General features: G+C 34.6%; 1 protein-coding gene across 1 annotated transcript in view; it reads right to left on the bottom strand.

Moving 5' to 3' along the window:
- LOC126819206 (uncharacterized) overlaps positions 1-22,028 on the bottom strand; it is a 129,261-nt gene that overhangs the window by 40,342 nt on the left and 66,891 nt on the right. Inside the window, exons 5-8 of the mRNA XM_050547113.2 lie at positions 21,217-21,346; positions 20,254-20,399; positions 19,441-19,595; positions 14,985-15,114 (exon numbers count right to left, since the gene is read on the bottom strand). Of these exons, the coding sequence (XP_050403070.1) occupies positions 14,985-15,114; positions 19,441-19,595; positions 20,254-20,399; positions 21,217-21,346 (561 nt within the window). The remainder of the gene's footprint in view (positions 1-14,984; positions 15,115-19,440; positions 19,596-20,253; positions 20,400-21,216; positions 21,347-22,028) is intronic.

Raw genomic sequence — 22,028 nt, 5'->3', positions numbered from 1 at the left:
AGTATGTGACATAAACCTTGAAAGCGCATCGTCTGTGGAGAAAGAAATCATGAGTAGAAAACTGAAAGATATCGACGTTGACGTATTTGCTCCTGTAAAATCCCGCTAAAGTAAAGGTAACCATCCAAATCCCTGGTATACTGATGTCATTCACTCTGAAAGAATTCTCAGATGAAAAGCAGAAAGAAAATGTGTAAAAACAGGTATTGAAGTTGATAAACAACTGTTCCAATCACAGTCCAAGAAGGTAATAAAATTGATCTCGGATGCTAAGACAACTTTTTATAAAAACAAACTCTCTGCAACAGATCTTTTTAATGTTATCGATAAACTTATCTCTGAAAATCAAAAGAAATTACCAAAGTCTAATTCAGATGTTGTGCTAGCTGAACGTTTCTGTGACTTCTTCCATGACAAAGTCAGTGATATCAGACGTACTCTTGACAATACTAGCAGTGGGTTAAATGCGTTTGAAGAACATCATGTACCAAGCCGTTTGTTTGAGTTTGCCCCAGTTACAGAAGAACATGTCCGGTCCATCATTCGTAAGAGCAAGTCAACTTCCTGTAGCCTAGATCACCTTCCAACATGGCTTCTGAAGTCCAAACCAGTATTGGATGCGCTCCTTCCTGCTATCATAAATTCTTCAATTGTCAAAAGCTGTGTGCCGACTTCATTAAAGACTGCCCTTGTGATTCCACTTCTGAAGAAACAATCACTTGATTGTGAGATCCTCAAGAACGATCGCCCTGTTTCAAATCTTGATATTATTGGAAAGGTACTTGAAAGGGTGATAGCGAGACAAATCACTAATTATCTGAAAGCAAATGATCTTCATGAACCACTGCAGTCTGCTTATAAAGAAGGTCACAGCACAGAAACACCACTCTTGAAGGTAAAAGCTGATATTGATGCAGCACTGGACAGCAACCTTGGCATCAACTTTATACTTCTAGATCTAAGTGCAGCATTTAAAACCATCGACCATAGCATTCTGTTCAATCGACTGCAGTTATCTGTGGGAATCAAAGGATCGACGCTGGATTGGTTGAAGTCTTAAATCTAACTGACAGAAGCCAATGTATTCATATTCATAGCGGCAACTCTTTATCTAAACCGCTGTCCACTGGAGTCCCACAGGGATCGGTACTAGGTCCACTTCTTTTCTTACTGTATGTACTTCCACTTGGTAAAATTATTCATAGACATGGTATCAGCTATCATGGTTTTCCCGATGATATGCAATTGTATAACACATTCATTCCTTCTGACCAGATGTCAATACACAGTGCCCTAAAGAAGCTAGAATCCTGTATCAGTGATCTTCGGACATGGATGAATCAAAACAAATTAAAGCTGAACGATGAGAAGACAGAATTCCTGAAGATATTACCAAGATCAAAACTGAACAGTTTCAACTTTTCACCAAAGCTAAACATCGGCGATACCGAAATTTCACCATTATGTAAAGCACGAAATCTTGGTTTCATTATGGACAAGATAATGTCTCTCATCCCACAGGTTAACAATACTATGTGTAAAATGTACATGAGATTAAAGCCAATATCCAGAATCAGGAGGTATCTTACTAAAAATTCATGTGCTAGAGTTGTATTAGCACTGGTCATATATCAGTTGGACTATGGAAATGGACTCCTGGCTGGCATTCCAGATTTCTCCCTCAACCGTCTCCAAGTTGTACAAAATAACTGTGTTCGACTAGTTGCCAAGTCATCTTCTAGAGATCATGTAACAGAAACTCTTAAAAGTCTTCATTGGCTGCCTGTGAAAGCCCGGATCAACTTTAAAGTGCTATCAAATGTGTATAAAGCTTTGTTTTCGGATACTGCTCCCTCCTACATGAAACAATTATTCACATTCTACAAACAGGAAAGACTGAATCTTCGTTTGTCCACATATACTACTTTACTATCTGTGTCTGCTTACAAGAGACTCAGAGGAAAATTATCTTTTCCCTATAAATGGTGCCCATATGTGGAATAAGCTACCAAGCTTAATTAGAGCAACTTCAACTTTTGTTAAAAACACACTTGTTTAAATATTATTACAAACTGTGATGTAGAAATATCACCAGATATAATGAAGCGCTATAGAAGATGAATAATAATAAGAAGAAGAAGTAGAAGTGTACACCAAGGTAAGTGTGATCAGTTATATATAACACCTTAGATACCCAATATGACAGTCAGTATCAAATTTGTGCTACAAAAAAATTGAATTACTTTAAGTCAAAAAAAAACCAAATCCTAATTATAAACAACCCTTATTAAACAATAAGTATGCAGGTCAAGGAGTTGCAAAATTATCCCCAGAAGAAGATAAACCATTTAAAAATTACTTAATTAATGTCATAATAAAGAGAAAGATCATAAAAGGCTTAGTAGATAGTGGGGCAAATATTTCTGTGATATATTACCAAATTAAGCTCAATACAAGAGACAGAGACAAGACATGTATCAGGTGTTGGTGGTGACTTTATTAAGGTAATGGGAAAAATTAATCTACCAATACTAATAGAACGTTTAACATTGCACCAAGATTTCCTTGTTTTAGAAAGAACAACTCACTCACTATTATTAGGTATGGACTTTTTACAAACACAAAAAGCGGTCGCAAATTTTGAATTGAAGACCCTGTCACTTCAAAGTGGGACAACAGTTGTGCCACTAGGAGATAATCAACTGGATGAAATATATGCTGTTCAATTGGTGAATGAGATAACCATTCCACGATCAGAGATGATTGTGCCCGTCTCAGTAAAAGAGTTGTTAGTAAAAGAAGCTGTGGGAGTGATAGAATCAAACAGAACTCTGATCAGCCAATGCTATGTTCTTGGAGCTAGATGTGTAGTAGAAGTAAGGGACAACCAAACATCATGTAAATTACTTAATCCAACCAATGAAGACATTACACTTCGTGAAAAAAAAGTTGTCGGAACATTTTCATGGCTCAAAGAGGAGGAAATTCTAAATACCTTACATGATGAAGTCTCAGAAATCAATTCTTTTACTTCGGACCATCACAAAAGCTCACAGTATGATGAACAATCAAGAAAGTGGGTCAAAGAGGCTGAGTCTATTGGCATCAACCTAACAGAGGCAGATCTCACAGAACACCAGAAGATAGCCATGATGAAATTCCTTGGGCAGAATAGAAACTTTTTGCAAAAAACATGTCAGAACTTGGTTCATGCACCCTACCAAACTCACTTCATAGAATTGACACTGTTGATGCCAAACCAATACAGAAACGGTTTTACAGAGCCACTCCTAAGATGAAAGAAGAGCTAAGATGATCGATGAGATGTTAGAAAACAGAATTATTGAACCTTCTACATCACAATGGATGTCTCCTGTGGTACTAATTAAGAAAAAAATCTGGAGAGCTACGGTTTGCCATTGACTATAGAGCTCTTAATGCTGTCACTAAACCTATAACATTTCCCCTACCCAGGATGGAGGATGTCTTTGACTGTATTGGAGAATCCCAACCAGCTATATTTTCCACACTGGACTTATTGTCTGCATATTTTCAGTTGAATCTGGACCCAGAAACGCTATGGGACACCAAAAGAAATCTTGACAGATAGTGGACAAAACTTCATGAGTAAACTGTTGGTAGAATTATGCAAACTACTTCACATTAAGAAGCTTACTACTAACTGCAAGCTATAAGCCTCAAACCAACGCAGCATGTGAACGTATGAACCAAACCATATACAACACACTACAAGCCTATATCAAACCAGACCAGTCTGATTGGCCAGATGTTCTTTCAGCAGTCCTCATGGCTTACAGTGCAACTCCATTTCAAATGTTGTTTGGCAAGGAGCATACTCTCCCAATAGATATTGAACTGCTACCAGTCGAAACATTAGGCAGCAAGGATGCCATACAACATTATGAAAGAATTACACAAAACTTAGAGATTGTGAAAGATATTGCAAGGAAAAACATAACTACAGCTCAAAAAAAGTACACTCATCAGCATGACAAGAAAGCTGAAAAGCCCAAGTTTAAAGAAGAACAAATGGTATGGTTATACTGTTCTAAGACTGAAACAGGATTCAGTAAGAAACTTCAAAGGAAATAAAGGAAATGGGTTGGACCTTATTATATCTGCATTGAACTACGCAATAACACCTATAAACTTCGTCGAAATGCAGATCACCAACTTGTAAAATTACCAATCCATGCCAACCGTTTACGTCCTTACATTGATCCTTCTAAAAGGCCAACAAACCCAATTGAAAGTGATGAAATTTTCAACCCTGAGGAAATCAATTCAGATATTTCTCAAACTACAGATGCACCCAGCTAATAACAACCATAATCTGCCTAACACAATGGGTAGTCAGAACCCAAATAACTCCACAAAGTCTAATACACAAGATAATAATAATAATAATAACTTTATTTTCAAAGGGTTGAAAATTAGGCCAGGAGGCCTGTCTTACATTTTGCCCTTTATAACAGAAGTTAAAGAAGTTACAAATGAAATTTGAAAACAGAAGATCAATATTTACACTAATATTCCTAATACACCTGATAAAGACATGACAATGACGCAAACACAGACCACATATTTTGAGGAAGATCATATTTCTAAAATTTTACAATCTTCAATATATAGTGGGCAGTTTTGGTACAAAACTAGATTAAAGAACTTTAAAGGGCCACATTGGATTATTCGCCATTAATTTCCCAAGATCTGGTAAGACAATTCCATGCCACAAAAACACAAAAAGGCTTTGTAAAAAAGAGGCGTGCTTAAAACGAGTAGTGGTTTTTTTTCTTTTTGATATAAGGTGCTATAGTTAGCTACATGTATATGGGTATCAAAGACTGATCACACTTCCACATATTACCTATGACAATAGGCGTACGGGGAAATTTTTGACTGGGGAGGGGGGCAGTGGTGGTTGGTGCCCAAAAAATGTAGTTAGGTTCTTAGTATGTTACATAATAATAATAAATTCGCTATTAAATTGGACACATTCAAGAACACAATATTTTTTTAATACAACTTTTACAAAGTACAATTGTGTGCCCAAATTTTCCCAGCATTTGGTGCACAAAATGGGGGGGCGGCCGCCCCCCCCCCCCAGCGCGTACGCCTATGCCTATTACTTATGAGTGATGATGTAAAAATTGGCATTACAGTAGGATATTTCAAGATTAAGACCTTGACTTATCTATTACTTATGTATTCGTCATGTGATGTTGGCACCATGGCCTTAATCATATTCATGGCAGCACAAATGTTGAAGGGTTTAATTAATTATTTTGTTACCTTATTTTAGTCAAATATATTACTATAACTTACTGTAAACATGCATATTTTTTATATATATATATATATATTGATATAGATCATGCTATGTTGGCTGTATGGCCGTAGTCATGTATATGACAATATCCCAAATATTGATGATGTGGACGCCATATTTTCCGGGGAGAGCCATGTCACCACGGTCTATCAAGACCCTATAATTACCTTTCTATGGTTGAATTAATTATGGGTTACCTTAACACTGATATAACATCTTAGAGCATAGTCCTCTTAACGAGTATTTTAATAAGAATGTATGTCAATTGTAATATTTTAATACATGTACAGTAGAATCTGTATGAGCAGCCACTCCCATTAAACGACATCTCCTTGTAAGCGGTCACGATAAATTCCCTCCGTAAAAATTCTATTGTTTCATCTTTTTATTCAACAGTCACTCCTCTAACGCGGCCAACGGTCACTATTTTACTAATAAATTCAACAAAACATCACCCATTCAATGGCCAATGTTGAATGATACCATCTTGTCGTTTTTCGTAACACCCCTGTTAATCCTGTGAGTAGTAGTTAATTAACTGGTCCCCCACTGATCAGGTAAAAAGAAATGTAAAAAAACCCAATAAACCCGGGATTATCTGTTATTTAATTTTTTGTTTTATTAAACGACTAACCTGATCATTATTTTCATGCGTAACAAAACATTATTTCATACTGACTGAATAAAATAAAAGTACCGGCGAAGGCGAGTTTTGTCACGATCATCTAGTATCTCTTTTCCATTGCCACTTTGTTGTTAAACAGACATTTTAGCGCCTCCTATAATACTACATACAGAGTTACACCCCCTGTAAATCGGTGATAAAATTAGCGATGGTTTTTTGTTCGTGTGCTTTTTTGATAAAATCAAATTAATTCATCGATTTTCTTCACAAAAATGGATAAATATTATCGAATGCATCACAATGGTAGACAGTAGTATCGAAGGTTGGTACAGAATGACAAGTTTACAAAAGTTATGTCCGAGATTTGAGTAAAGAATTTTTGTTCGGCGCAAGATTCAGCGACAGTCAAATTTACCGATGCAAGTATTGATGTTTGCTTCCAATGCATCCAAGCGTAATATTGGTGTCAGCACAAAAAGCACCGAGATTTTATTAAGAGGCCAATACCGTTAAGCGGTCAGCCGCGAAAATTTCCTTTGGGTGGCTGCTTAATGCAGATTCTACTGTATATAGTTAATATTATAAGCTTATTTTCTAGGTCTATAATCTTCTTTGTATTCTTTTAATATTTTAATCTATGTCTAAATTGTTGTGTTTATGTTAATTGTAATGTAGGTAGCTAGGGGTGACATCTTCAAATATATATAAATGTGAAGACCAAGAACCTTGAAAAGTGACTTGTAGAAAATCGTCTATTTCTCTGCAACCATAGAAGTTAGAAACCATTTTGTGGTATCTGTATGATCGTATGGGTTCATTTTATTTGTTGATAGGAATCAAATATCATAATTTTATATAACATTACAAATCAGACTCACTCGAATAAAATATCTGTTTTGAAGGCTAAAAATACAGTTTTTGCCCAAATGACGTCATTTCCGGGGACAGTGTAAATGTTAAAATGATTTGACCTAGTCCACATTGGCATTAGGCATCAAATGGTAAAAAGAATTGAAAATCCAATAATAATTGACTCTTTTACAGGCAAAATAGCGTAAAGAGTGTCTCATGCAAAATTGCCCATTTCTCGGTAAATGCTCATACTACAAACTAATTTTAACATACATTTTCTTCGTATGGATTATAGCTACAAGTTTATAAAGTTACATAGACATATTTTAAAATTCGAAAAGCCTGAATGGGTTGTAAATAGGTCAATTTTACACCTTTTTTCACCTCTTAATCGAATTTGCTCGAAAATGAAATCGAAATTAAAAAAACTGAGCTCACAATTTTTTCCGCCTTTGAAGGCCACTCTTCTAGTTATATTAGTTTTAAAAAAAAATAATATTTGCTTTTGAAAAGTGGTACCAAACTGTCAGAATTATAGTTTTTGGTAAAATAACGCCACTTCTATCGGTAACAAAAAAAATGACAATTGAGACAACGGAGCATATGAACTTTGTTTTATACAAATCGAACAATAAATAATTAATCTAGGACTGAAAAACTGAATTAGCCAATGGCAGACAAGGAAAATTACTGAGACAAAATTAATAAACATTTTTGCTCAAGTCAGATAACTCTTAGATTCTGTATAAAACACGACCAAAAAATATTCATAAATAAAAAAGTTTTTTGTCAAAATTTAAATTTTCTAAATTTGGTGCCCAATATCAGCGAAGATTTGCCGAAAATTAAAAATCGTATATGTATATATTGTGAGTAACATTGCAAAAAAAAATCGGGGAAATAAGTGGGAATTGACTCCCCGTTCTAGAAGATTAAAATACGGATCTAGATGTTGAATAATGGGAGAAAATGAAATGAAAATGGCCGGAAATAACTCATAAATGGCAGGAAAATGTCGAACAAGTACATTGTGTCGTGGGATGATCATTTGGAAAGTTATACAACCCTAAATTGCACGGTTATTAAAATGAAATGAAATGGGCATTAACGTCCTGCTGTTCTGCTTCTACTGGGCTAATTAAGACAGGCATACGTTATACAGAATGCTATGAGGGAAATTTTGCCCGGGCAGCGGCATTATGGCCTACTCTTATATCGAATTCCAACTGCCAAGGGATCTTTAACGTGGACCCCAATTTATAGACGGGTCCTCAGTTGATCGGCCCATTCGAATAATTAGACACCTGTTCTTGTCAGGGCCTCTGTTCTGTACCACTGACAAGGGGGAAATGACTGACGCTGGAAAATGCTGATATTTATGCGTATATATAGTGAGTAACATTGCCCTGCGGCAAAAAATAATTGGAAAAATAAATGGAAATAACTGAGACTTCTATTGTTGTAATCGAATTGACTCCCCGTTCCAGATTATAAAATACAGATCTTTCATTTTTTTATTTTAAAACTTGAAAGATATACTATTCAAAAAAAGTAGGGGATATTTGATTTTTAAGTGTTATTAAAGTCACCTAATGAAACTGACGAAGAAACAAATGACAAAATGAAATGAAGTTCACATTCATCGATTTATTCCAAATGATCGTTAGACTAAGTAAGGCACAGACTGACCATTATAAGGGTAAAATGATACCCGGGGTCAAACAGCAAAGTTACCACAGCATCACAACCAAGTCAGTAACGGGTAAATCCTCCTCTGTTTGCCAAACAAGCATTGATCCGACGTGGCATACTTCTAATGAGACGTCTAAGGTCATTTTGGTCCAGATTGTCCCATTCCTGTTGCAACGCAGCAGCAAGTTCTTGGACATTGGCAGGACGTTGTTGACGTTGACGTAACCTCTGTCCAAGCATGTCCCAGACATGCTCGATGGGGGAGAGGTCGGGACTCAGTGCTGGCCAAGGTAATGTGGTGATGTTCTGTTGTTGGAGGTAACCTGTAACGATCCTGGCCCTGTGACATCTTGCGTTGTCATCCTGGAAGATGAAACGGCGGCCATGACGTCGTGCGAACGGCACAACATGGACTGCCAAGATGTTGTCCCGGTAGTACTGGCCTGTAGCACGCCCTGCAACAACATGTAAAGCCGTTCTTCCAGCAACAGTGATGCCTCCCCACACCATAACAGAACCACCCCCAAATCGATCATGTCTGATGACGTTAACGTCTTGGAAGCGCTCGTTTCGACGACGCCACACCCTTCTACGTCTGTCCAAAAAATCAACAGTGAACCTTGACTCATCTGAAAACATCACATTGCTCCAGCGTCGATTATCCCAGTGTTGACGATCCCTACACCAACGACGTCTTGCCTGAATGTGATGATCTCTCAAACAAGGGATCACGCGAGGACGTCGGGCGCGTAGGTGACCCCTATGCAGTCGATTCCGAATCGTCTGGCCACTCACTCTCACACCAGTGTCTGTTTGAAGACGAGCGCTGATCTGATTTGCTGTGATGACACGATTTCTCAAGGCCAAGGTACGGATAAATCGATCCTGGGCTTGAGTTGTCGACCTTGGTCGACCTGAGCGTGATCTGTCCTGTACAGATTGTGTATCACGGTATCTGGACCATAGCCTGCTTATGACAGACTGAGAAACATTCATCGTCCGTGCCACAACCGCCTGTGTTGTGTCGATCTGTAGCATGCCAAGGGCACGTAACCTTTCATTTTGGGTAAGCCGACGCATATCAAAATTTGTTTTCTGGTCACTAAAACAATTAAACTGATGTTTCCACCCTGGAATTCAATGCCACAATGACTGTAACATTCAAAGTCAGAGTCGTGCAAATCTTGGGTTGGACCCCCATGATGATCCCAAGCATCACCTGCATTCCATGCGGTAGCTATTGGTGCGTTTGGGCGTCACATGTAACTGGAAATGTTTCTTCTGTTAGGTTCTATAGTGACTTTTTTCGTAGTCATTTGCATATTTTAGTATTATGCCCCCAAAATCAAATATCCCCTACTTTTTTTGAATAGTATATTTCTATAGTTCAAAGAGCACCTGGCTGTGTGGGACAGCATGTGTTTCCATATATCAGACAAAATCAAAGCCATGCTATGGACAATATTGCGCAAACATGAACCTCCAAAAATGTCAGAAACTGTTGGAATATAAATACTGAATAGGTTTTATGTTGGAGAATTAACTTTGCCACCCCCCCCCCCCCCACAGATTACGGCACTTACGGGGTTCAGTCTAATATCCCCAGACCACTTGAATTAGGTTAAAAGGTGAATTATCGATATAATTAACGGCAATGGCTTTATGATCTGGATATCTGTCTACGTTTTAAATTTTAGGTTGCTAAGCTTTAACGTAGCAAGTATTGAAATGGGCTGAAGAGTGAAATCGAGTCAACTAATAGACTGCTAAAATATATCGAGAACCATTCCACCTGGCCAAAAGGTAATCTAAAAGTAAAAAGATATTGCTGAGACCGTATTGCTGGAATAAAATTTACTTTCCATTGCAGAAGTTTCTGAAAAATCGATCAAGTCGTTTAAAACCAGAAGAATCTGAAAATGAGTAGAAAGTTGCTGGAAAAATGCCGAGAAAATATCTCACAATAAACTGAGATAACTTATAATGAATCTTATATTTTTCGAATCGGATTGACCCCAGTTATTCGAATATGTAGATTAAGTTTGTAAGTTTTAAAAATTAAGATAAAAAAAAAGTCGTGCAATTAACCTTCGGACACAGGAAACCAATTCACGAAACGACGGCTTATTCCAAATAACTTTGTCTTTCAAGTAAAATGGATCAGGTCTACTTTTATTCCAAATTTCATGAAAATCGTGCTAATATTAAAGAAGTTGTCAAATTCGTTTTTACTTCCGAAATAATATGTCAATGACGTAATTTTTGAAGTTCGAAAATAGCAGATTTAAAGTAAATGTTTCAAAGTACCCAAAGAAATATGAATATGTAAAATAGGTCAAATATTCACAAAGTTACAACTATGTAGGTTAATTCTTTTGTCATTAACATTTAGTGATTTCGGATTTTTAAAGTGTTTCGAAAATATGTATTACAAAGTCAACATCCATTCTTGGAGACAGGTTAAAGATTTAGAAAGATCCAAAGATTAGATTCTTGGATATAAGCTTGACAGAATCTTAAGAAAAAAATTGTCTGTAAACAACTTTGTCGGCACGAAAAACGTCAAAGTGGAAATTCGAAATTTTGAAATCTTGAAATACCAAAAATTTGTGTCTGAGCCGGGCTATGCAGAAATGTAATAATTTCGGTAATAGGAGACAGATTCTCTAAAACACGACCTTTTGTGTATGTTTTCAAGCCCATTAATGTGGATTTTTCACTATTTTTCATTTTCAATTCAAAATGGCGTCCATCATTTGCCAGAAATCAAAACTCTAAGCACTACATTTTATGGGCATTCCTTCAAGGATTCGGAAAATATAATTCCCTTGTCTGTAAGTAAAATGTCAAAAAAGCCTTACGGATATTTCACATTTCAAGATGGTGGCACTTCCGGATTGAGCTAAAAACTCAATTTAATCTGACCTATATTTCGTCGATTTTTAAAAAAAATTTGATCCTTTATTTGTCCAAGGGGAGATAAGTTAGGAAATTTCTAATGACATCTTTCACGTCGCATCAGTAAGATCCACTTACATACCACAATTCAACAAAATCGTGCAAATATTACAAAAGTTGTTTAAAAGTTGGTCTGAACTTCCGGGTCAAAAACACAGTGACGAATTTTTCGAAATTCGAAAATCTGAAATTGCAGATGAAAATTATTTTTTTCAAGGTACCCAAAGAAAAAAGAATTATTAAAATATGACAAAAATCCACAAAGTTACAACTATGCATTATCAGTTTTTTTGTTCGGAAAATTCGGATTCGTAAAACATTTTGAAAATATATTTAATCAACACTCAATCAACCGCTGCCACCCATTTTTGGAGGGGTAGGTCAAAGTTTCAGAAAGATGCTCTGGTTAGAAACAATAAGCTTTCATATAAAATATGAAAGCTTAATAATAAGAATAATAATCTTAAGAAAAACAATCGTGTTTCACACAAGCTACGCAGTGTGAAACTCTAATAATTCCGTAGTCAGTTGTTTTATTTAATTAGGGGATTAAGGAATCAGTCAGGCGTTAATGAATACACACACCAGCTGTATATAGGTAATTAAGGAATAAATATGAATTCGGTCACTGTGACGTCACCAGGCCCGTAGCCAGCTTGCTAGCTTCGGAGGGGCAGTGAAGTTTTTAGGGGGGGCACACCCGGCACAGTCTACAGTAGGTATTTTAGAGCAAATTTTTTTTCGGGGGGGGGGAAAACATTTTTTCTGGGGGGCATTGCCCCCCTTGCCCCCCTCTGGCTGCGGGCCTGGACGTCACTGGCATCTGAGGGGATTAAGAGTTTTTTCGATAATTGGCAAAGTCATTTTTACGGGAGATCTCTTTTTGCGACTTTGAGCGAAGATTGCTGAATTAATTTTAATCGGATTGGTGTGAACTTGCTGCAAAGTGGATATAGTAACCATTGGCTATACATACCGAAAAGTCATCCATCTTATGTGCACTAAAACTAGTCCTGCTCTCACTCTCTCAAATGATTGGACTATTGATGCATATGACTTTAAACTTTGTCAATGCATCAATAGTCCAATCATTTGATCTTTTTGTAAACTTTATAGACAGATTATGGGGCAATGATCTGGTCAGCTGTGTTTTCAATGGTTGTTTCCAATACACAACCAGAACACGACACAGTGATAAAAGTCTGGTAATATATGAAATATGGAATATAAAACGAAAAACCAATTTAAAAACATCTGATTTTAATCAGATTATCTGTTTTATGATTGTAATGTGGTATTTTTTCGAGTATTCCTTATGTTAATATTCCATTGTATCTGATGTAAAATGTCTGCCTGATTGGTTTGTTAATTGTTCCAAGTTTAACTAGAACCAGCGGCTGCAAGGCAGGATACATTTTTCAAGAGATAGACAGAGAACAAGGTATACAAAAAGCAAGGGCCATAATTCTGGAAGGTACGATCAGATATGTGCGAATATCGACAGGAACCATGATCTTTGGGTTATAAACATGCATTTCAAGTTTCAATAAAATCGGATCAAAATTGTGACATCTAGAGTGTCCACAACCTTGATATACCAGATGTTTACCAATTTGCGTAGAGGGGCGGCCATTTTGTCTGTCAGTTTTCATTTGAACTCAACAAACATTATGGTGTAATGGTGATATATTTGAACGTTATTGTAAATCAGATAATAATTGTGACATCTAGAGGGACCACAAGCTAAAAACATGATTTTTCGTACAATAAGGGCAATAATTCAGGAAGTTACGATCCGATGTGTGCAAATATCGACAGCAACCAAGATCTTTGGGTTATAAACATGCATTTCAAGTTTCATCAAAATCAGATCAAATTGTGAGCTCTAGAGGGCATTGGGCCATTTTGTCTGGCAGTCTTGGTCCAATTTTCATGAAATTCGAACTCAACCAGGTGTAAGGGTGACATATTCGAACGTTTTTTTTTAAATCGGAATAAAATTGTGACCTCTTGAGGTACCACAAGCTAAAAACGTGATTTTTCATACAATCAGGGGCCACAATTCAGGAAGTTGACATCCGATATGCGCAAATATTGACTGGAACCATGATCTTTGGGTTATAAACATGCATTTTAAGTTTCATCAAAAGTGGGTGAAAATTGTGACCTCTAGAGAGTCCACAACCTTGATATACCATATTTTTTACACTATTAGCGTACGAGGGGCGGACATTTTGTCCGGCAATTTTGGTCTGATTTTCACGAAATTTGAACTCAACCATCATTAGGGTGTAACGGTGATATATTCAAACGTTTTTTTTAAATTGGATAAAAATTGTTCACTCTAGAAGACCACAAGCTTAAAACGCAATTTTTCATACGATTAAGGGCCATAATTCAGGAAGTTACGATCAGATATGCGTGAATATCGAAAGGAACCAAGACCTTTGTGATATAAGCATAAATTTATGGTTGCATCAAAATCGGAAAAAAATTGTGGCCTCTAGATGGTCTACAACCTTGATATGCCACATATTTACACCATTTGCGTTATACGAGGGGCGGTCATTTTGTCTGTCAGTTTTGGTCCACAACCTTGATATACCATATTTTTACATTACTAGCGTACGAGGGGTGGCCATTTTGTCCGGCAGTTTTGGTCTGATTTTCACGAAATTCGAACTCAACCATCATTACAGTGTAACGGTGATATATTCACACGTTTTTTTTTAAATCGGATAATAATTGTGACCTGTAGAGGGACCACAAGCTAAAAAACATGATTTTTCGTACCATCAGGGGCCATAATTCAGGAAGTTACGGTCCGATATGCGCGAATATCAAGATCTTTGGGTTATAAACTTACATTTAAAATTTCAACAAAATCAGATAAGCTAAAAACGCGATTTTTCGTACAATCAGGGGTCATAATCCATGAAGTTACGGTCTGGTACATGCTAATATAGAAAGGAACCAAGATCTTAGGGAGATAAACCTATATTTCAAGTTTCATTGAAATCAGATAAAAATTGTGACCTGTAAAGTGTCCAAAAACAATTGTGGAGGGACGTCCAGACGGATAGGGGCAACGACAATATACGTCCACATGAAAATGTGGGCGTATAAAAAGTCATACATATTGGGGCCTTGTCCTTTATCTTTAAAACAAACTACAAAATAACTTTGAGACATACATAATTTAAAATCATGCCAATAGTGCATGCCTTACAAAACAATTGTTTTTAAAATGATATTAACAAATTAATTAGTGTTTTAGTTTTGAAAACTGTAACATGCCAATCTCCAGAAAAAGTTATGGTAGCCTAAAAACATGAAGTGCTGTTAAAATATATTAAGTGCTTACAGACATCAGAACTTGGTTTTAATTAATATAAAACTTATACAGTATGATCAAATGTCAAATTAAAATTATCATGACATGCATCTTTTACTTTTGAAGAGATCTGAAGAGCTGCATTTAATGCATGGATATAAATTATATTGTACCTGATTCTATACGTTTTTTGTGTAGTAGCATATTGAACATTGCTGAGATTTCATCAGATTTGTTTTCATGGACTGTTGTTTCAATCTGTTCTTTTTTCATAGACAAAGCAGACGAAAGTTCATCAATGACCTGCAAATAATATCAGATTAAAATAAATATAATTATGAATCTGGAGTTAAACTGAGAATAACAACACTCGATGGTTATACAACTTGCAATCGTTCTGTAAGAATACCACAATATCGTCACAATTTTTTTAAAATTCATTTTGATTGTAGAGCATTTCCCGAAAAAGTTTACTTAAAATATTATGCCTTGAATCAATTGGAGTTACATTTGCTCTGTCAGAATATTCAACTCAATTAATATATGTCATCAAAGGTCAGCCATCAGACTTAATTTCTTTAATAATAACATTCACTGTTTTTGCATCAAGCCTAAACAAAGTTATCCTGCTTTCCCAAACTAATTTCCCCAAGAATAATTTTCAATCATCTTTCTTTGAAAATGAACAGAAGGAATCGTTGGAGCAGAAATTGCTGTATATAATATCAATAAAAAAATTTTAATCAAGTAAAATCATATCTTAGTAAAATCCTTGTCTCCACCCCATCAATTGACCCACTAATTTACACAACTGTTTTCAGGGGGAATGTTACATAATATATAAATCTTATATATAATTAATAATCTTTTTATAGGTATGTAGGTTAGTGAACCAACAGAAAGAATAGGTAGTTTGCAGGAAAGTCATGTACAAGACAGTGAATAAAATGTCATTGATATTTTGTTTTGTTTCAACTAACTGGAAATATCAAGTATTTTTCCAACTGATTATCTTGAAGTTATTGAAGCAAACTGATAAAGACCAATTTGGGGTTTCGGATTTTACCAGCATCATAATTAATAACAGAACCCATATCATGCAACTATATACACAAGTAAAAAATGGTGCATGACTGAAATTGTTCGGTGTATTTGGACCGATCACCTTCATCCTTTACAGATCTAATTAGTCTTTTAACAGTAGGCTATGTGTCTTTATAAATGAAATGAAATGAAATGTTGTTTAATGGCATGTCAGGTGTCTTTATAAAAAGATATAAATTACATATAAATGTAGTCACTGTTAACATGCATTTCAAATCAACCTTACATAACCTTGCACCAAAAATAATCAGCTTTAAAATCTAAAATGTGTACTCATCAAAGCAAGACTATGCCCCCATTCTAAGCTTTCTGTTCTGTACATTTTTTCCGTCATTTCAAATTTAGGCTGAGCTTGTGTGGATTGTCAGACTATTGACTGATCATGCACTTTAAGAACATTAAGCATGTAGAATAGGGTTTAATTCATTAACCTCTGCTCCATAATTAACAATCACTCTAACCATGCTTTTGTCCATTTATAACTACCATACATGTAGGTGTACATTGTATTACTGGTAATTAGGAGAAAGAAACTATAAATATCTTTAAGTAACAATCTAAGATTACCAGTAATATTATGGTACATCCAAACACTCATGCTTTCTAATTTTTTATATTTATATATATATATATATATCCTATGCATTTCATCGCATCTTATACTTGGACTTCGGAAAACAGTTACACAGAAAAAATTATACTTGAATATTAGCAAGATAAGGAGTTATGTCCCTTGATTGTGTCAAGAGCCTGTAATTATTGGATTTCTGTGTTTGTATTTGTCTCTTTCACATCATCAATAGTAGAATATAACATAGTGAATATGTTCAATGCTTGTTCCAGTAAGTGGAAAACATAATGACTTATTAACTTTATTATATATGATTGAATTACGAATTTATTTCATCATACTGATGATCATAGCCATTGATCAAGTTAAATATGCTTGGGGCTGTGCCTTATTGGAATGTCTCACAAACATCTCATCCATAAATAAAACAATTTAGTTTTTGTTTTTGTGGGGATTGAATAATGATATAGACAAATGGTAGGTGGCACAACTTGAATAATTGTATAACATAAAGCTCTTGGGTATTAAATACATTATAATGTTGTATTGTTTGTTTTGTAATTGAACCCTAATATAATAATAAATATCATGGTACAGCAAACAATCTATGCATGACTTACCATGACAATTACTCATCAGGGTCTAAATAGATATCTAAATGTTTCCCCACACTGTAAATGGAAACTGTGTAAAGGCAGGACAGAGTGGAATGGGAATTTTATGTCACAGAGGCTACTGTACTGCATTTTCTTCCAGGATGTTTTAGGACTAACGTTACATCTATATCATGTTACCTGAGTTGCAGGAAAAAATTTTGCCCAGGCAGTAACTAATTGCATTCTTTTTATGTGTAGGCACTAATCAAAATAATTCTTTTTGTTTATAGCTTAAGTTTTCCCATTTCAGACATTTTATTTTGACATTTATTTATTTATTTTTATATATTAGGCTGTATGTTTTAAAACTTCCTAATGGAAGATAATCAAGATTTTCTTACAAACAAAAGCATAAATATTGGATTTAGACCATATCTATATAATTGACTTAGATAGAATTGTATTGGTAGCTTCTTAGTATAATAATCAATGACCTACACATATATATATATATATATTACAAGATAACTGGTAGATTTCAACAGGACATATGATTATTTATAATAGTTGGGAGTTTTATCACTTTTAAGAAAAGACCTGATCGAAAAGAATAACAATAGGATCCATAGGGTACTTCTGTTCTCACAGTTACACGATAACAGTCATTAATACTTTATACAAAAATCAATATACAGTGTAGGGCTATATCTTTACAAACACACATTGTAATAACATTCACAATATTTACATGCTAACAAAAAGTATACCCACAACTCGACTCTGTTCCCAATAGATATAAAAAAAGCAAAAAGTCATAAATTGCGATAAATACATGTGAACATTTCTAACAGATGAACAACACAAAAAGATAATTTAATTTAGACATTTTTCATCAACTGAGGTGAGGTGAATTGTTTTATGTTGCATCATTTAAATTGGTGAATTTAGAATCACTTCCATAGATATATCACTTGATATAGAATAATCTAATGTGATTTGCAATGTCAGTAAACATTACTTTTAATACAGGGAGATACCGAGATGTGCAAATATCCTAATTATCCTGTGGCAGACACTATCCATTAAACAGCAAGTCAATTATGCTGTCAAATAATATACAAATATTACAGTAAATTATTGTGTATCATTTTTCTTATCGTGGCAATATATTCTCTACCTAAGATATTTTAGCTACCACAGACATTGTGATATATAATAATTTAAATGCTTTATATTATTTATTTATATAATACAACAGCTCTGTCACAATTAGAGACTTGTATATGCTGTGTGCAAGTTGTATTTGAGGTCAAAGAACAAAGTAGTTTTAAGGAATGGCTGGGGAAGCCGTATGATGCATTCATGAATTTGAAATAACTAGTATCCTGAAAAGCATTTTTTTTTTGCAGAACACAAACAGTATTTACAGCTCAAAAATTCCACATGCTTTCAAAGATTACATTATGACCTAACCTATTATTTAAAATGTTTTGTGAAACAAGTCAAATAGATCAAGGAAAAGGATCCATGCTTTTAATTCAGAAGGAAGAATTTGAACAGATATGGCACTGTTGAGAATATCCGCAAATCTATCATGCAAGATTTATATTATTATAATCTTTGATACAATGTTTTAATAAAACAGTATATGACAGGGCTTCCATTTTATATCTGATCTGGCAGACATATTTTTATAAATTTCATCCAAAACATCCCCTATTTTGAAAATCATTGAAATGCAAAATATTGTACACACAATATTTTAATCTACATGTAGTATATCAATTGTTTGACAGATTCACCAGCTAAATGAAAACCCTGGGGGTACAGTATGTACTTTTCATACTGTTTTAGTAAATGCCAATGTCAAAAGCAATCTTTCATAAACATTTGCAAAAGTTCAGAGATTAAAAAGAAACAAATATAGATATAAGCACTTACAAAATGCAAAAGACAAATTATCAGTGAAAAGAAAATAGTGTATTTCAATTGCAAATCAAAAGCATATACATAATCAATAGAGAGTGTACACAGACAAGACATACTTTTTAGAAAAAACTCTTTAAATAATTTTTACTCAAGCTCTAAACAGATGTTTTTCTTGTTTATGCTTCTTTTTACAAAGGTTTGAAGACAGAATTAGAAAATAAAATTTCTTGCTATTTCATTTGATAGTTTATTAACCATGCTTGCAAATTAGTGTTTAATTAGACTGTAGATATACATATATTTCAGAAGCAAGTCCAATAGATTAAAAAAGAAGTTTCTAAATTTTTCTATAGAGAATTTTTTCACTTGACTGTCACAAACTTATAATATTCACTTTTTCTTAAAAAAGAATTGAAACTCTCTCTTTACCTGTGACTTGAGAGATTTGTCCCGAGGCATGGCAACAAAAGGGAAAAAAGGAACTTTGGATCCCTCGGTGATCCATGGATGGATTTCAATATCCAGCATTGGAAGACGTATGTCTGGTTTTGGTTCAATTATACTACGTATTAAGTCACGACATTCTGAAATTATAAAAAAAAGAATTCCCTTTTAAATTTTTCCCTTTTATATGCCCAATATTTCTTGTAAACACTCTGAACTCTATAGTTCTGATTGGATTATTCTCAACTTCCCAAGATTGTTCATTTGCATGTAAGGAAGAATGACTCAAAAAAATGTTTCAACTGCAAATTTCAAAATTATCTCGGCATCTACATTTAAACTTACGATATCTCATGAAGACAGTAAAGGGCAAAGATCTTGATAGAATATTTCAGAACTCTGTATGATGATTCATTAGGGTAATCAGGATGTAAAATTTGAATAAATTTTGCCAATTTATTTTTCCAGTCATAGTTGGACTTTTAAGGTTTGTCAACATAAACAAAGCGAATGATAGAATTTTAAAAACATGATGGTGCTGGGTCTAGGAGAATCCTATCGATATTTAGAATTTAACGATCGCAAATCACAGAGTTACCCTTCATCTACATTTATGAAATCTTGTGAACACTATAAACGACATTGTATGTCAAATGACAGAGGCATATCGGTATTACTTTAAATATTGCTGCAATAGTTTCAAATCATCTTGCATGACAGAATTTGACAAATATGTCTCTTTTACTAGACATTTTCAATATGTTGATCCCTATAAACACAAATTAAAAACAAACGAACCTTGCGTAAGGTGAAGCATTTCTTGTTCTTGTTCCTGTTGAATACCTTTCTCTATTTGTTTTAAGAGTTTAATACGACGATACTGATCTGTATACACAGTTGTAAATGGTAGTTTACCTACCAACATTGCATATATTATAATACCACTGAAATAAGAGAAAACACCATGCTATATTAGTATTAGATCATGGTAAAATAGATATATGTTAGTGAATAAAACTAAATTCAAGTTGAAAAACCTTTTATCCTTGTCTAGTGCCACTACAAGAATCTCTTTGATACTCACTTGAAGTAATACAAACTTCAGTTTCAATGTGAAGTTGTCCACAAGTCTCCCAATTCCACGCAATTAAAATCTTGGATACCCATGTCTATACATACACTTGCAGACGTTACTGGAGTAAGTGATCATCGCGATTATCAAGTCACTCGTATAACTAAATAATGAAATTCCTTAAATGAGTTATGTAACTTTGGTGATCATTTCGAACAGCTAAATTTTATGATCTGAAATTTCCAGACAAGGTGCACAGGTTGTATTGGCACGTTCTGTACTTTTTAAACCCACTTTGAGTGAAACCTAGGACTTTTCCTTTAAATAGGGTGAAGAGAATTAATGTTGTTTATTGTCATTGAAATCCCTGATCATTATATTCACAGATGCAAACTATTTATAATATTGTAAAAGTTGAATCTCTAAAAGAAATATCAACATTCCCATCCACTGCAGAAGATACAATATAGGATTTGTCAAAACCAACCAGTGTCACTTGCAATTTACTTTTTACTCTGATTGAAACCAATCCAGGAGATAATCTACTGTTGACATTTTCATTTTGTTTTCTTAATTAAATTTTAAATAATCAATCTGAATACATTTTAGTGTAGATTCAGCTGTGAAAAATTACATATTGCTAGAAAAATGCAAATGACGATCAGCGACGTTAATACACAAGAACTTACATTGCCCAAATGTCCACTTCTGGACCATATTTTTCTCCAGCAGAGAATAATTCTGGCGCTGCATATTCAGGTGAGCCACAATGTGTTTTCATAAGTTCGTCCATTGTAAACGTATTACTCAAACCAAAATCTATAATAACAAAAACATACCACTTTCTTATCTACATCTAATTTATAACAATATATTCTTATATCTAGACCTAATTTATTACAATTCGTATACTCTTTAAAAAGATAGGTTGCGAGGCAACGAAGCATACGCCCACAGCAGCTAAATCGTCCGGGCAGTCAACAAGAGTTGTCTCATATTTTTACTTATTTCGGTAATGAAACATTTATAATACACTAAAATCTGATTAAGAGTAACAACTCATTATGTAATTATCAGAAAATCATTAGAATTTGTTTGGCTTTTATAAAGTTCTGCCCCATGGTAACGTTTAGTATACGAAACATTTAATATCATGGATTTAGCTGTTCAAGTTATCAAAATTCATTGAGAATCGATATACTTGTTCGTCTCAAGATCTTTAACTCTGTGTATCAATCTGAAGTCAATTGGATGATAACTTTAGCCTCTAAGAGCGTCACAAGATTTTTCAAAGTGATCAAGGGCCATAACTCTGGCAGAAATTATCGTAAATTGCTCAAAATCAATAGGATTCTTCCTCTCATGACCTTAAATACTGTGTATACATTTAGAGTCAATCGGATATTAACTTTAGCCTCTAGAGTGTCCACAAGATTTTTTGAAGTTATCAAGGGCCATAACTCTGGCAGTAATTACTGGAAATTGCTGAAAATCAATAGGC

Source organism: Patella vulgata, chromosome 4 (genome assembly GCF_932274485.2).
Source record: "Patella vulgata chromosome 4, xgPatVulg1.2, whole genome shotgun sequence".
NCBI lineage: Eukaryota > Metazoa > Mollusca > Gastropoda > Patellidae > Patella > Patella vulgata.
The sequence above is the reverse complement of the archived record's forward strand: the minus strand, read 5'-3'. Positions and strand labels throughout refer to the sequence as shown.